General features: G+C 43.1%; 1 protein-coding gene across 5 annotated transcripts in view; it reads right to left on the reverse strand.

The window, feature by feature from the left end:
* Positions 1–929: 929 nt before the first annotated feature.
* Positions 930–15,622, reverse strand: part of PTPN4 (protein tyrosine phosphatase non-receptor type 4) — a 278,626-nt gene continuing 263,933 nt past the window's right edge. For all 5 annotated transcript variants that reach the window (XM_029061248.1, XM_029061260.2, XM_029061256.2 and 2 more), the window contains 4 exons: positions 11,814–11,942; positions 7,510–7,658; positions 4,209–4,344; positions 930–3,005 (listed from right to left, as the gene is read on the reverse strand). In XM_029061248.1, the coding sequence (XP_028917081.1) occupies positions 2,919–3,005; positions 4,209–4,344; positions 7,510–7,658; positions 11,814–11,942 (501 nt within the window). In that variant the 3' untranslated portion in view covers positions 930–2,918. The remainder of the gene's footprint in view (positions 3,006–4,208; positions 4,345–7,509; positions 7,659–11,813; positions 11,943–15,622) is intronic.

The raw sequence follows: 15,622 nt of genomic DNA on the forward strand, positions 1-15,622 counted from the left end.
AAATCTTAATTCTAAACATTAAGTGCTTCATTAAGTTAGCCCTCCATAATAATTGCATTGTAGCCCAAAATGTTTTCATAGTGTATGTGTATACATAAAAATACCCAAGCACACTAGTTCAGTATGTGCATTAGACAGTTCTAGGTAAATATCATTTCTCTTACACTTGACTTAAAACAATGGAAAGCTTAAAGCCAGGTTGTGTTTTGTTAATCTCTAAATGATAATTACTCCTATCACTCCCCCAATCAAAAGGATCAAGATTCTTTTTCAAATAGCCTCATTGGCCACCATTAGAATGGAAAGTCCTACTACTGGATTAAGATCTCACATTATTTTGAACAAACTTACATATGCGTAGTGCTAACAGACATCATTTGCTTGGAATAGGAATACTGAACTCTCCCAAGCGCTTAGTAGGGTGCTCTGCACACTCTAAGCGCTAGATAAATACTACTGATTGATTACCAACCCATTTTCCAAACTAAGAAACCACATTGAAATGATTCCCTCTTCCAGGCTCGTTTAGATAAGGGGATTTGATTTGGGATTGGTTACAAAAGGAGGGTAAGGAAACTTGGGAATGTGCAAAATTCCATTTTGACTAGGAAGGAGACTGAAAAATCCTCAAATTTTACATTGCATAAAATTGCACGTGTGTGGGTGTGTATTTTATACAATTGCAATTTATGCAATTGCACTTGCAATTTTATACAATGTATACCCCACCCCGCCCCGCTGTATATATCTCCTTTCGTGGCACATTCTGTTATAATTTATCTACCTGTGCTGGAGGTGAATTTCACGTGGGATGATTAAATAGGACCAGATTTCTTCACTACTGAATAATGGTGTCGATGTGAATTTTAGGATTAACAATAACAGACTTTCTCTTTTGAAATAAAAGATACATCTCAGCAAACAAAAAATTCATTTTCTCTTAACCTTTAAAAATGTTTAATATTCTATTTATCATCCATCTGTCATCTTGATGTTTATACAAATTTGCCATAGGAGCTTAATGCACTTGAATTAATTTTCATGAGGATTGAATATTTGAGAATGAAATTCGATTAAAACTAAACATTAAAGACTCTTACCCTAGGCAAGCATTCTCTCATTTTAAGAGTATTTTAGAATTTCCCACCACTGAAATCTCCACTTTTCATTAATAGTTTGATGCACTGGGGAGAGTCATCTTCAGAAACCATTTGTCAAGCCTCAGAGGTGAACAGTTTGGTTTTGATAAAACAATCGGAGAGGTGACTCAGTCCTACAGATATCGACCTGGGCCACTTTTTTGAAATAGCTTCTCCCCAAGCAAACCAAGGAGACGTACAGAAAAGAGGAAATGACACAAACACACACAACCTTAAAGTGAGCTCGGATACTGTATCAGTTGAACAGATATAAACCTCACCAAGAAAATGCTCAGGATTCAAATAAGAAACAATACATAGAAACTGGAGCAATTTAATTGTACAACAAAGGACAGGAAAAACACAACCACAGTTTTCAAGGGAACTGGACAAAATTCTGAAGTAAACGGACAGCATTTCACGGAAAAGGCAACACAAAAAGACCAACAGTCCAGTGTGAACATCATTTGAAATCTGCTGGGAACCAAACTCGGAAGAATAGTATTTTGGTGGGTGACGGGAAAGAACCTCAACCGGTCATTACACATTACGCTGTAGGAAATCAGTCTGTTTTAGGCTGAATAGCCAGAGAGTCGGACCGTTTTCCTAAACCGGAGATGGATTCCAATAAACAAATTCCAAGAGCCTGGTGGCTTCTCCCGCTAGGCTGGTAAGAAGTAGCCAAACCAAAGGTACGTACCAAATGTTCAACAATTTCATAGCAGCAGAGTGCTCTCTCACACTCAGTAGAAAATAGGGGAGTTTTGTTCCCAATGCTTAAGCTCCAAAACTGAGTAAGAAAGCAAGGAATGGCATTTTCTAGTTTGCTTTGCAGGACCACGCACTCCCAATATTGGAGGCTGTTTATTTTTTTTTGTTTTTTGCTGGTTTTTTTCCCCAAAAAACAAGAACTCCTTCAAAAATGCATAAAACGGCGTCACGTACACTATCATATCTCCCCACGGGGTCATATGCGTGCCTTTTCATTGGACAGAGGGGAAGTCTCAAGGCACTTGAGGGGTTAAGACACAATCCATGCATTCATTTCCATTCTGGGATGCTAGGTCGAGTGATCAGGAACAAACCGACTCTGGGACTCGGAAAACTGATGCTCGTTCCCCAACCTGGTCCCGAGACAGAGGTTCGGATCGATGCCTGTTATCAGATGCTGGCTAAATGGGCCAAGGGGCAGCATTTTCTCAAGAAAAGCTCATTCCCCCTTTCAATCCACCCCCGACAGGTCGGTACTGGGAGGAAGGAGTACGGGGCATAGACGGGCGGCATCAGAGGGCAGTGTAGCGTTGGCTAACGTTCAGAATCGTATTGCTAACGGTGGAAAAGACAAAAGCCACACGGCACAGAGATGAAGCACTGGAAACGAAAGACTGTGGCTTAGGCCTGATGTTGTCTTTTGTAAGTTTTCAAGACAGACGGGTGTAGCACAGACGGCGACAATTTTGTTTGTAGCAATTCAACCAGAAGGGGACTGTATGGCACGACCAGGAAATTTCATAAATTACCCTGAACACACTCAGTTCATTCACTCTTTGTCTGGAGCAACGTGTGAAATAACTGTCTTCCAACAGATGAGTTATAGTGTTTCAGAGACCGACTTTTGTTTCAACATAAAGTGCAACAGTGCTGAAGTTTTCAAAGTCCTTTGTCAATTCTTCATTGTTCTCAGAGACCATTTCCTGCAAGCAGTATTACGCCACAGTGAATACAGCCAGTTTAAAATGGTAGGGATTTTCAAATATGGATCCCGGCCCCTTCACTCTCTTATTCGGGCAGTGCCGTCTTTAAAGGTTTAACAAATCCTTCTTCGTAAACCTTCAAAATCGCTTCACAGACAAATCTGTATTGACTCTGAAAAACAAAAGGAGCAATGAATCGAAAAATACGAGTCACCTCCCAACTGTCCATCTCTCCAAAGAACTAGGAAACTTTGTGCCCCATATGTTTCCTTCCTTCCCTGAGTTGGCATCTTATAATCGGCCAATTTTCTCTCAGCATGCTAGAGGTCATATAATTAGTCCAGGGAGAAAGCTTTTATTAGGTAGTCACTCAGAGTGCAGATCAAGACTATACTAGCGGAGCATGATCAGTTTAAGGTTCTATGGCTTGCGTTACAATGGATTCAGGGCTCCCTTCTGAACCACTATGGTTTGGCCAGTACAGCTGTCGGTATTTACTTGCCGCAGGGCAAAATATAGGTCCCAATTCCATAGAGGCAAAGCATGCCGTTGCCCCCAAGCTTTCGTGGCAGGGCAGATAGCCTTGCTTGCCCCTTGGAGGGGGAAGGAACCAGAAGTGGAGACTAGATGGAAGTCCTGTTTGGTGTATTCTTCCACGCTCCCCAACCTCAGTGGGCTCTGGAGTGAACGGCGAGAGAGTCTCTCGTCACTGGCCTCAGAATCCCGGGAGGATGACGGGTGTGCACACCCAAATCCCGCTTGGTCTGCCCAGGAAAGCCGGACAGGGAGGGCATCCGCTAGAGAAGAGCCAGGGGCCTCTGAGGACACATTCGTTCATCCAAGGGCCTGGCCTGTCGCGACGCCACGTTCAGGCCCACAGCGGCTACTCTGGAGCTGCAACTGGAGCCTTGTCCTCTGGGGGCTTCGAAACTAGGAAAGAAGCTCCCCGGGGAACATCTGCACATCGATTTCATTGAAAACTAAGAGGAACAAAAGTTTCATTCATGCTCTTCGTACCCTCCCCACAAAATCCACGCCAAAATTTCCAAATACAGATCCATTTAATAACCTCAACGCTGCCAGTGAAATGGTGCCAGAACAGCTGTGAATTAATATTTGGAGTTAGTGAAGCACACTCCCTAACCAATCAATATTCATTGATCAGTGCCCAAGACTCCATTTTATCCACTAACCGCATGGTTTGATGATCTCTAATAACCTTGATTTTAGTGAGTTAGGAAAGCTGGTCCCTGGTCTATTTCCAATCATTTTGGGCTGGATCTGATGCTCAGGGAAAATCACCTAGCTCACAGATATTCCGGGTGCTCAACAACTTGACCTATACCTCTGGGGACAGACATCATATTGTACTCACAGGTGTCTGGATCATCATGGCTCTTTGATCTCTCATTGTCCTTACAATATCTAGTGGATAGACTGGTTGACTGCACTCGATGAGACACATAGCTGTTTCCATAGTGATGAGAACTCCTGTCCGTCCAATCCCGGCACTGTCGAAAGGAAACAAACCGAGTTTTGATTTGAATCTTTTGCTTCATGGGATACATTTTTATGAAAATTCTTCAGAGACTTTGGTGGACCTAGTCTCTGAATCCTAAGGTCTGAGAACTTTCGGGTTTTTTTTTAACCCTGGGTTTTTGATATTATAAATCGGGACAATGAAATAGAAATGGAATTACTGTGTTTGTTGTCCTTCACTTTGCCTTCTCTCTCCATTTTCAGACACAAAAGCATAGCCAAAAAACATCTTCAGTTTAGACTTTATTGAAAAGACAAATGATCAATCTCTGGCTTTTTTAAAAAATAAAAGGTTGAAAATATTTGAAGGGAAATTTTAATTTGTTTTTCTGCCTCCTGATTCCAAGGCAGCAGATGTTTTAAAAGGGGGCAATCAATCAATCTCCAATTCTCCGAAGACTTGGTGTACCTAGTCTCTGAATCCTAAGGTCTGATGCTTCTGAAATGTATTTGCAAAGCATCCTGAAGAATTTTTATGCACAGAAGAGAAAGTTTTAGGAGTTGAATTGCAGAACAGAGAAATTAACTGCAGCACTACACTGAAATAATCTATTATATGGTAAACACTTTGAGAGCATGGATCCTGTTTATTGTACACTCCCACACACTTAGAGTAAGTGCTCGATAAATATTATTGTCTTTTTACTTATTTTTAACTGGGGATGATTCATCGACAATTTTCAAAAACGCATTGGTTTCCTCTTGTCTGCTAACACTCTAAATTTTTTTATTTATAAAGGTACTTTAAGGACTCCTAATGAGAACTTTTCATCATCACCAACAGTAATTATTGGACACCTACTATAACATAGAACAGTGTACTAGATGCTTATGTCCAGAAGGTGGCATCACTAATATGCCCCAGGTGTTTCTATATAAAATGTAGTTTTCAACAATTAAGGAAAGCCAGAAAATGACATTTCCTTTAAGGGGGAAAAAAAAACAGGGGGCTCCTTACTGTGGAAGTGATAGATCCACATGGTAGATTTTATTTATTGGATCTACATTAGGATTTGGGTTAATTGTGACTGGTGACATGGACAAAAAACTGTAAAATAACTACTTGATTTCCCGTAGTAAGGTTGTGAAAGCAGAATGACTTTTGGTGACCTCCACAGCAGCCACCATCATCATCATTACGGTACTTGTTAAGTCCTCACTATGTGCCAAACACTATACTAAGCACTGGGGTAAATACAAGTTAATCAGGTTGGACCCTGTCCCTGTCCCATCTGGGGCTCATAGCCTAACTAGGAGGGAGTGGGATTCAATTCCTATCATGCTAATGCTATACCTAGGAATGTGTTTATGTCACATAATATATCGTGAAACAGTACAATTTTTTTTAAAAAAAGATTAAGCAGCAAATTGAAAGGTTGAAGAAAAGCTGGAAAAGACAACTCTCAGAGATGTAAATACCATCTCAATTTAAGAGAATATTCCTCTGAAAAGATTCATGTTTTCTGACAGAAAGGAAGTTGTTTCGGAAAAACAATTTCTTTTCATTCCCCGGAGGATAAAAAAGGCCTCTGCTTGTTAAGCACTTGAATGCTTAGTGGAAACAATATAGAGGAAAACAAAGCAGTTATTTATGGGAAGTGACTTTCTGGTCAACACTCCAGCCCTTCTTTATTATGTCTCTTGAGCAGTAATATCTTTCATATTTACAAGTCCTGTCAACAAGCATCTATTTAGCAAAAATAGGTCATAAGTGAAGGTTTATATGTCAGGAGGTTGCCTTTTAGAGATTTATGAGAGACTGATATTGATTTTTCATGACTGGTAGTTAACTTACTCCACAAGTTTAATGAATCATACAAGGGCAGTGCTCCTGGAGGTGTGACTGAAATTCAGATTTATGCCTGAGCTTTTAAGTATACCTACAGTTCTTCTTTTAAACCAAATAAATCAGAACACAAAGCACATGATTTTGAATATTTACCTATCATTACATGTTTCAGCTTCCAAGAATTCTGGTAAATTAATTTTAATGAAATCTCTTTTTCCCCAGGTTCCCCGCAGATGAGCACAAAAAGCTTTTTCCTTGCCAATGCCTCATACAATCTCCCATATAAGTATGAAAACCACATTTGTTTGAAGATCTGAAAGGTGAGTAGACTTTTCTCCCCACCTCTTGTTTTATGGTATAGGCCCGATCATTTACAAGTTTCTAGCTGATACACAGTGAAGATGAGAATATTTAAACTACCTGAAAAACTATTTTTTTCCTACTTCCCTATTATATTTACAAACCCCCAGGGATTTTTTTTTGAATTCCAGGTACCAAATTGACATTAAAATGCCTTTCCTAAAAACGTGACAAAAAAAAGACCGTGTCCTTACTCAGTTCACTTCTTGAACTTGTACATATCCTTATACTCTGGGGCTTCCCCTAATGGCTGTCTCAACCACTAGATTGTAAACTCCTTAATAATTAGTAATGACAATTATGGTACTTGTTAAGAGCTTTCTATTGCCAGGCACTGTTCTATGCGCTGGGGTAGATACAAGCTAATCAGGTCAGACACAGTGCATGTCCTACGAAGGGCTCGCAGTCGTAATCCCCATTTTAAAGATGAGGTAATTGAGGCCTGGAGAAGGGAAGTGACTTGCCCAAGATCACACAGCAGACAAGTGCTGGAGCTGGCATTAGAGATAGGTCCTCTGATTCCCAGGCCTGTGCTCTATCCTCCACAAGGCCAGGCGCTACTTTCCTAACTTGCTTTTTCATTTGCATGGCCTAGTGGCAAGAGCACGGGCTTGGGAGTCAGAGGTCGTGCGTTCTAACCCCAGTTTCACCACTTTGGGCAAGTAACTTCACTTCTCTGTGCCTCAGTTATCTCATCTGTAAAATGGGGTTTGAGACTGTGAGCTCCACATGGGACAATCTGATTACCTTGTATTTACCCTGCAAACAGTAAATGCTCAATAAATACGATTGAATTGAATGAATGAATGAATACCCCACTGCTTAGAACATAGTAAGCACTTAACAAATACCACTATCACTATTATTATTATTAATAATAATAAACAAAACCTATGAAAGGTAACCAACTATACCCAAGGATCCCCTCCCACCAAAAAAAGGCCTCTTTAATCCATGGATTGTTCCGAAAAGCCAGGAAATGGAATACCTGCAATGTACAACAACAGGCTCTTCTCTGCCAGCCCTCTTGTTTCGTACGTGACAAACAAAATCTAGGAAGTCACTGGAATCATCTGGGACTCCATGGTCAGGCCAGGCGATGTACTGGATCTGGGTGAGCTGACGACTCTCGTTTTTCTGATTACCAATAAAAAAAGAAATGGTAGAGCCGTTATTCTGGCATCTCTTTCCACGTAAGAAGACAAATTCAAGAACACACACACAAAAAAGATAAAATACACCATGTAAAGCAGAATGCAATAATGCTCCCAGTGGGTACACAAAACAAAACTACCTTTCTATATGGGTTTTGAGAGGAATTGGAGCATATTTATCAAGTAGTTTTAAAACCAGATGCATAATTTGGGCACAATTCATGCATTACTAAATGTGATACATCTGGCCCTTAGGCATAAATCTCTGTAATACTCAAGTGAAATCTCACTTCAAAACTCTAGGAGGAAAGGTCACCCAGATCTAGTCTTTGTTAATAGTTCAGAAAAGAAAGCAGATGAAAGAGGAGATCACAAAAAACAAAATCATATGCTAAAACCTATAGGACCTATAGGGTTCTTTCAGACACAGAGATAAAGCTATCTCTATGCTGTCCTTAACAACGCACCCCAGCCTTCAACTATTTTTTTCTGATTTAGAAATCTAAGTAGCATCCTGTTGGCTTGCTATTTCACTTTTGCCAGTGAATAATAATAATAATTATGGTACTTTTTAAGCACTTACTATGTGCTACGCACTGTTCTAAGCACTGGGGCAGATACAGGTTGGACGCAGTCCCTATCCCATATGGGGCTCTCACACTTAATCCCCATTTTCCAAATGAGGTAACTGAGGTCCAGAGAAGTGAAGAGACTTGCCCAAAAACACATGGTAGTCAAGTAGCGGGGCTGGGATTAGAACCCAGGACCTTCCGTCTCCCAGGCCTGTGCTCTATTCACCGGGCCACAGTACTTGAGCAGTAGTGGCAATGCTTAGTTGTAAGAAATACCCATTCCCTTGGTTCTAAAAGTCAGAGAACCTGGGTTCTAATTCTGGCTCTGCTACTTGCCTGCTGGGTGACCTTGGGCAAGGCACTTTACTTCTCTGAGCCTCGGTTTTCTCATCTTTAATATGGAGACCAAATATCTGTTCTCTCTTGTATTTAGACTGTGAGCTCCATGTAGAACAGGGACTATGACCCATCCAATCATCTTTTAATAATAATGTTGGTATTTGTTAAGCGCTTACTATGTGCAGAGCACTGTTCTAAGCGCTGGGGTAGACATAGGGGAATCAGGTTGTCCCAGGTGGGGCTCACAGTCTTAATCCCCATTTTACAGATGAGGTAACTGAGGCGCAGAGAAGTTAAGTGATTTGCCCACAGTCACACAGCTGACAAGTGGCCGAGCTGGGATTCGAACCCATGACCTCTGACTCCAAAGCCCGTGCTCCTTCCACTGAGCCACGCTGCGTTTTCAACCCAGGCGCTTAATATTGTGCTTGGTAGGTACTATGAGCTCGTAATAATACTCCCTATACTTCTCAGTACTCCCAGTACTATGTAGCTCACATTAATAATGAATAATTATGGTACTCATTAAAGCACTTACTATGTGCCAAGCACTGGTGAAGCACTGGTGTAGATACAGTTAACCAGGTTGGACACAGTCCATGTCTCATGTGGGGTGCACAATCTTATTCCCCATTTTTCAGGTGAGGTAACTGAGGCACAGAGAAGTTTAGTGACTTGCCTAAAGCCACACAGCAGACAAGTCACGGAGCGGGATTAGAACCTGCCACGAGAAGCAGCGTGGCGTAGTGGAAAGAGCACAGTCAGAGCACGTGAGTTCTAATCCTGGCTCCTCCACTTGTCTGCTGTGTGACCCTGGGCAAGCCACTTCACTTCTCTGTGCCTCAGTTACCTCATCCGGATAATGGGGATTAAGACTGTGAGCCCCACGTGGGACAAATTGATTATCTTATATCTACCCCAGCGCTTAGAACAGTGCTTGGCACATAGAAAGCACTTACCAAATACCATAATAATAATAATAACCCAGGTCCTTCTGACCCCCTGACCCACATACTCTCCACCAGGCCATGCTACTTCTCACTACACTCCAGTTAGATGCCTTGGCTCAAACTTATAGAGGCACGGAGATTTTTCCAAGGTCATCTAGCAGGTCAAATGCTCTGCACGTAGTAAGCGCTCAATAAATACAAGTGAATGAATGCACAAGCCTCCTGAGGGTGTTTTGCCCTTGCTGTGTGGATCAAGCACAGATGCTGTATTAGTATTATGTTGGCACGGTGGTGCCCGCTCCCATGTGAGCCCAAGCAGGGGAGAGGCAGGTGCCAGGCCTCACTCCCAGTTCCTTCCCCCACCACCGCCTTCTGGCTTGCCCTTACTCTTCCCCATCCAGAACTCTTGCATTCGGTTCCTGAAGCTTTCTGTCATATCAGCCTGTCAGTCGTATTTATTGAGCACTTACTGTGTGCAGAGACTGACCGCCTGGGAGAGTACAATATAACAATATACAGACACATTCCTTGCCCACAGTGCGCTTACAGTCTAAGGGGGAAACAGACATTAATATACATAAATAAATGACAGCTATGTACATAAGTGCTGAGGGGCTGACGGGGGGATGAATAAATGGAGCAAGCCAGAAAGATGCAGAAAGGAGGGGGAGAAGAGGAAAAGAGAGTTTAATCAGGGAAGGCCGCTCGGGGGAGAAGTGCCGTCAATAAGGTTTTGAAGGGGTGGAGAGAGTCATTGTCTGTCTGTGGGACATGCGGAAGGAAGGTGCTCCAGCCCAGAGGTGAGAGGTTGGTGGTGAGACAGACGAGGTGGAGATACAGTGATAAGGTGAGCATTAGAGGAGTGAAGCATGCGGGCTGGGTTGTAGCAGGAGAAGAGCGAGCTGAGGCAGGAGAGGGAAGGTGACGGAGTGCTTTAAAGCCAATGGTAACGAGTTTCTGTTTGATATGGAAGCAGCATGGCTCAGTGGAAAGAGCCCGGGCTTGGGAGTCAGAGGTCATGGGTTCAAATCCTGCCTCTGCCACTTGTCAGCTGTGTGACTGTGGGCAAGTCACTTTGGAGAAAAATGATTCACTTGCTCTCATCAGACTCTTCAAGACATATTGACTTTAGAGGGTATTAAATCCTATGCACTTGGGTCTGTATAATAACAACAGCATCGCTTAATGGCAAGAACGTGGGCTTGGGAGTCAGAGGTTATGGGTTCGAATCCTGATTCTGCCACTTTGGGCAAGTCACTTAACTTCTCTGTGTCTCAGTTACCTCATCTGTAAAATGGGGATTAAGACTGTGATCCCCACATGGGACAACCTGATTACCTTTTATCTACCCCAGTGCTTAGAACATAGTAAGCGCTTAAATTATTACCATTATTATTAATCGTGGTATCTATTAAGTGCTTACTATGTGCCAGGCACTGTATTAAGCACTGAGGAAGACACAACCTACTCAGGTTGGATACAGTCCATGTCCCACATGGGTCTCACAGTCCTAATCCCCATTTTGCAGATGAGGTAACTGAGGCACAGAGAAATGAAGTGACTTGCAAAGTCACAGAGTAGACAAATGGCAGAGCTGAGATTAGAACCCAACTCCTTCTGAGTCCCAGGCCGGTGCTCTATCCATTAGGACCAAGCTGCTATCCCTTAAGCAATTTAATTCTCTCCCCTATTCCCAGCTCCAAATCATCCATAAAATGTGTTGATATTCACCAGCCTGCCCCCTCGACCCCCAGTCACACGGCCTTACATTCTGCCATTTCCCCTACCTGTAATTTCTTTTAATATCCAGCCCCCCCCACTAGACTGTAAGCTCCTTGAGGTCAGGAATCATGCCTGCCAAATTTATTGTATTGTACTCTCCCAAATGCTTACTACAATGTTCTGCACATAGTAAGCACTCAGCACGTACCATAGATTTTTTTATATGGTAACTGTTAAGCACTTACTATGTGCCAGGCACTGTACTAAGCGCTGGGGTAGAAACAAGCTAATCAGGTTGGACAGAGTCTATGTCCCACATGGGGCTCACAGTCTTAATCCCCATTTTACAGATGAGGTAACTGATACTATGTAATAGCACAATATTTTTCTGCACGATGAAAAGTCAACAAAATGGAAACGGATGTACTCTGCTCAGCACTGTTTTTTAGAAAACGTCTGGGCTGCTGGCATCTCTGGATGGGCAACATTTGTAGTCAACTCACCTTCTCTCAACCAGTTAAGGCCATGAGATCAACTGAAGCCATGCCTTCTTACCTCTAGATTACATAGTGTCATCTTCCTGAAGACATAAGCAGTATTTCCTTCTTCTGAATGACAGGTGACTTCGTAATTTCCATAAGATGAGCTGCCTGGGGGTTCTGGCCAATACTGGTGGCACTTGACCTACGGTTATCAGAGAAGGTAGTGCTTAGATGAGGGTATGCTCCATTCTTCTTAGTTTCCACAGAGATGCTATCTGACGATTTGTCAATTTGGGAGCCCGTAAGTGAAATGTCAACCCAATCTGAGCTACAGATTGAAAATTTGATCGCAGTCACACGCACACCTATTTTGGGGCACTGGGTCCTCTTCCAGTTAGTGTGCCCCAATTAGTATTCATAATAATAATAATAATTGTGGTATTTGTTAGGCACTTACTATGCACCAGACACCGTTCAAAGCGCTGCGGTAGATACCAGATAATTGGGTTGGACACAGTCCCTGTCCCACACTGGGCTCTCGGTCTTCATTCCCATTTTCCAGATGAGGTAACTGAGGCCCAGAGAAGTGAAGTCACTTGCCCAAGGTCACACAGAAGACAAGTGGTGGATCCGGGACTAGAACCCAGGACCTTGTGACTCCCAGACTCTATGCTGTGTTCTAACCGCTAGAACACGCTGTTATTATTTATCGACAAATCAAGAGGTGCAGAAATTGGCTGATGCAGCCAAGTGTTCCCTCCAGTCCACAATTCTAAGGGTGGCTCTGCCAGGAGCCAGGGGTTCAAAGCAGCCCCAGAATGGGCATGCGCCCTCCCCAGACATTTTTAGAGGGGTAGATTAAGGTCCACATTCGAGGTGGGGCCTTGCCCATGTTCAGTAAAAAACAATCATATTCTTAAGTAAAAATCCATCCTCAAATACTCAGTCCTCCCACATCACGTCTTTTAGCTAGAATACAATTGCGGAAATAGGGGATATTCTTCCAACAAGACGAGTGTTCCTTGGCTCTGTTAGCCACATCACTGAAATAGTTCTTGGCACCTGTGAGTACGGTAACAGAAATTTTCCCTAATGTGGGCTTCAAGAACACAACTCTCACACTACAGGAGAATTGGGTTATTCGGATTACAGCTAAACAAGGAAAAACTCAAATCGCCCTCAGAAGGCATAATCCAGTTACCCATCATTGTCTGTTTTAACTGGCAAGGTGGAACAGCTACTGAATCATGCCATGAAAGCCAACAAATGGAAAATTTCTTATAATGGAGAAAAAATGGTATTCTAGAACTAAGACTCATTCATTCATTCATTCAATCGTATTTATTGAGCGCTTACTGTGTGCAAAGCACTGTATTAAGTGCTTGGAGTGTACAATTTGGCAACAGATCGAGGCAATCCCTGCCCAACAATGGGCTCACAGTCTAGAAGTGGGGAGACAGACAGCAAAACAAAACAAGTAGTCAGGCATCAATATCATCAAAATAGATAAATAGAATCATAGATATATATATATATCATTAATACAGCAGAGTAATAAATAATATATATAAATATGCACAAGTGCTGTGGGGAGGGGAAGGGGGTAGAGCAGAGGGAGGGAGTAGGGGGAGTGGGGAGGGGAAGAGAGGCAGAGGGAAAGGGAGGGCTCAGTCTGGGAAGGCCTCCCGGAGGAGGTGAGCTCTCAGCAGGGCTTTGAAGAGGGGAAAAGAGTTAGTTTGGCAGATGTGAGGAGGGAGGGCATTCCAGGTCAGTGGTAGGACGTGGGCCAGGGTCATGGAGGGAAGGAAGGTGGGTCTTGTGGCAGAGAGAGGCACAAAGTTTCATTAACGCCTGAGTCCTGAACACTGAGCCAACTGGCTGTCCCAAAAGCCCTAGAAAGTTTGGATGGATTCTGATTTCACCTCTCTCCCCCTTTCTCAAGCAAAACGAACACCACATGATCACAGCATAGGGGAATTCAACGAAACCAATACGAATAAGTGAATACACCAAAAAAGCATGGTTGGACTGGATACTCTTCATCGACAGCAGAGATTGAGCGCTTCTGGATAGAATCCTGTAACTAGATACTTGGGAACTAAAAATAGAAGTAAAAAAAAAAACCCCAAAACAAATACAGTCTCTCTCTTCAAAGTTTCCAATCTGATGAGAAGGAAAATGGGACCCATATTGCCCTATGAAGGTGATAAAAACAAAAGTAAACAAGCAAGAAGTTGTGAGCAAGAGATAACTGCAATGTCAGAATGAGTTTGACATCAGGAGAAGAGACTGAATATTAACAAGGAGACAGATGACTGAGATCCTTGAAGCCAATGGTTAGGAACGTTTATTTCCTAGAAAAATTGGGTTAGGCTTTTTTTTTTTTTAATGGTATTTGGGAAATGCTTACTATGTGCCAGGCCTGAACTAAGTGCTAGGGTAGATACACGCTAGTCATGTTGGACTTGGTCCCTGTCCCACATGGGGTTCACAGTCTTAATCCCTATTTCACAGATGAGGCAATTGAGGCACAGAGAAGTAAAGTGACTTGCCCAAGGTCACACAGCAGGCAAGTGGTGAAGCTGGGATTAGAACTCAGGTCCTGCTGACTCCCAGGCTCTATTCACCAGGCCACATTACTTCTCCATGCTCCTTTTAGGTCACTGGGGAGGGGAGCCATGTGTCCTGAGCTGCCATTTAAGGAAATGATCAATCAATCAGAGGTATTTATTTAGCGCTTATTATATGCAGAGCACTGGTCACCTACAGTTGTGTGTTAGGAAGGAGAAGCTTGAGATGGGGAGGTCAACAAGGTGTTTCAATAATCAGTAAGGAAGGAAATCAACGTTTGAATCATCCCGGTGGTAATACAGGCCAGTGGTCAGAGTTGGGCCCATGTGGGCACACAGCTAAGGCCCAGAAGGCCAGCATGGCCTAGTGGCTAGAGCACGGGCCTGGGAGTCAGAAGGTCATGGGTTCTAATCCCTGCTCAGCCACTTGTCTGCTATGTGACCCTGGACAAGTCACTTCCCTTCTCTGGGCCTCAGCTACCTCATCTGCAAAATGGTGATTGAGACTGTGAGCCCCACATGGGACAGGGACTGTGTCCAACTCCATCTGCTAGTATTCACCCCAGTGCTTAGTATAGTGCCTGGCACAAAGTAAGCGCTTAACAAATACTACCATTATTAGGACTTGCTGTGGGACTCAGTTGGCCTGTACCCCTTTGTCATCACAAGTTCCAGTTGGGGGGATGTGTGTAGATGCCACACTGTGAGCTCCAAGTGGGACAGGGACTGTATCCAACCTCACTAGCTGGTACCTCTCCCCAGCGCCTGGCACACGGTAAGCGCTTAACAAGAACCATAATTATTATTATGATTATCTCCGCTGCCTCAAGTCCCTTTCGACCACAAACCCAATTTATAAACTGAAACAAATTGTTTCTGAGTCAGAAAAGTCAGCTACTTCAACCACAAAGCTGGTAAACATAGGATGACTCAGTTGAGAACTGTCACTGGCCCGAGAGAGGCACCCAGGCATTCGTGTGGTCACTCAAAGAATCCGCAAAGAAATCAACTGTCACCCTTCAACTTTTCCTGATCACTTACTTGGAAAGAAAATGAGGTACCTGGATTCGAAGGAGGTGGCACACTACACCTAAAGAAAATTCTGAGTTCCTCAATTTTAAAGGATAGATGTCTAGAGAACCAAATTAAGTGTCAGGAAAAAACAATGAAGACTGATTGATTCCCCCAGTGTGACCAATGCAAAAGTTAATGATACATTCATCAGTGGGAAGAAAGGCCAATCAGTGTGGTCTACTGGAAAGGGCACAGGCCTGGTAGCCAGAGGCTCTGCTACTCGCCTACTCTTGACCTT

Source organism: Ornithorhynchus anatinus, chromosome 1, assembly GCF_004115215.2.
Source record: "Ornithorhynchus anatinus isolate Pmale09 chromosome 1, mOrnAna1.pri.v4, whole genome shotgun sequence".
Taxonomy (NCBI): Eukaryota; Metazoa; Chordata; class Mammalia; order Monotremata; family Ornithorhynchidae; genus Ornithorhynchus; species Ornithorhynchus anatinus.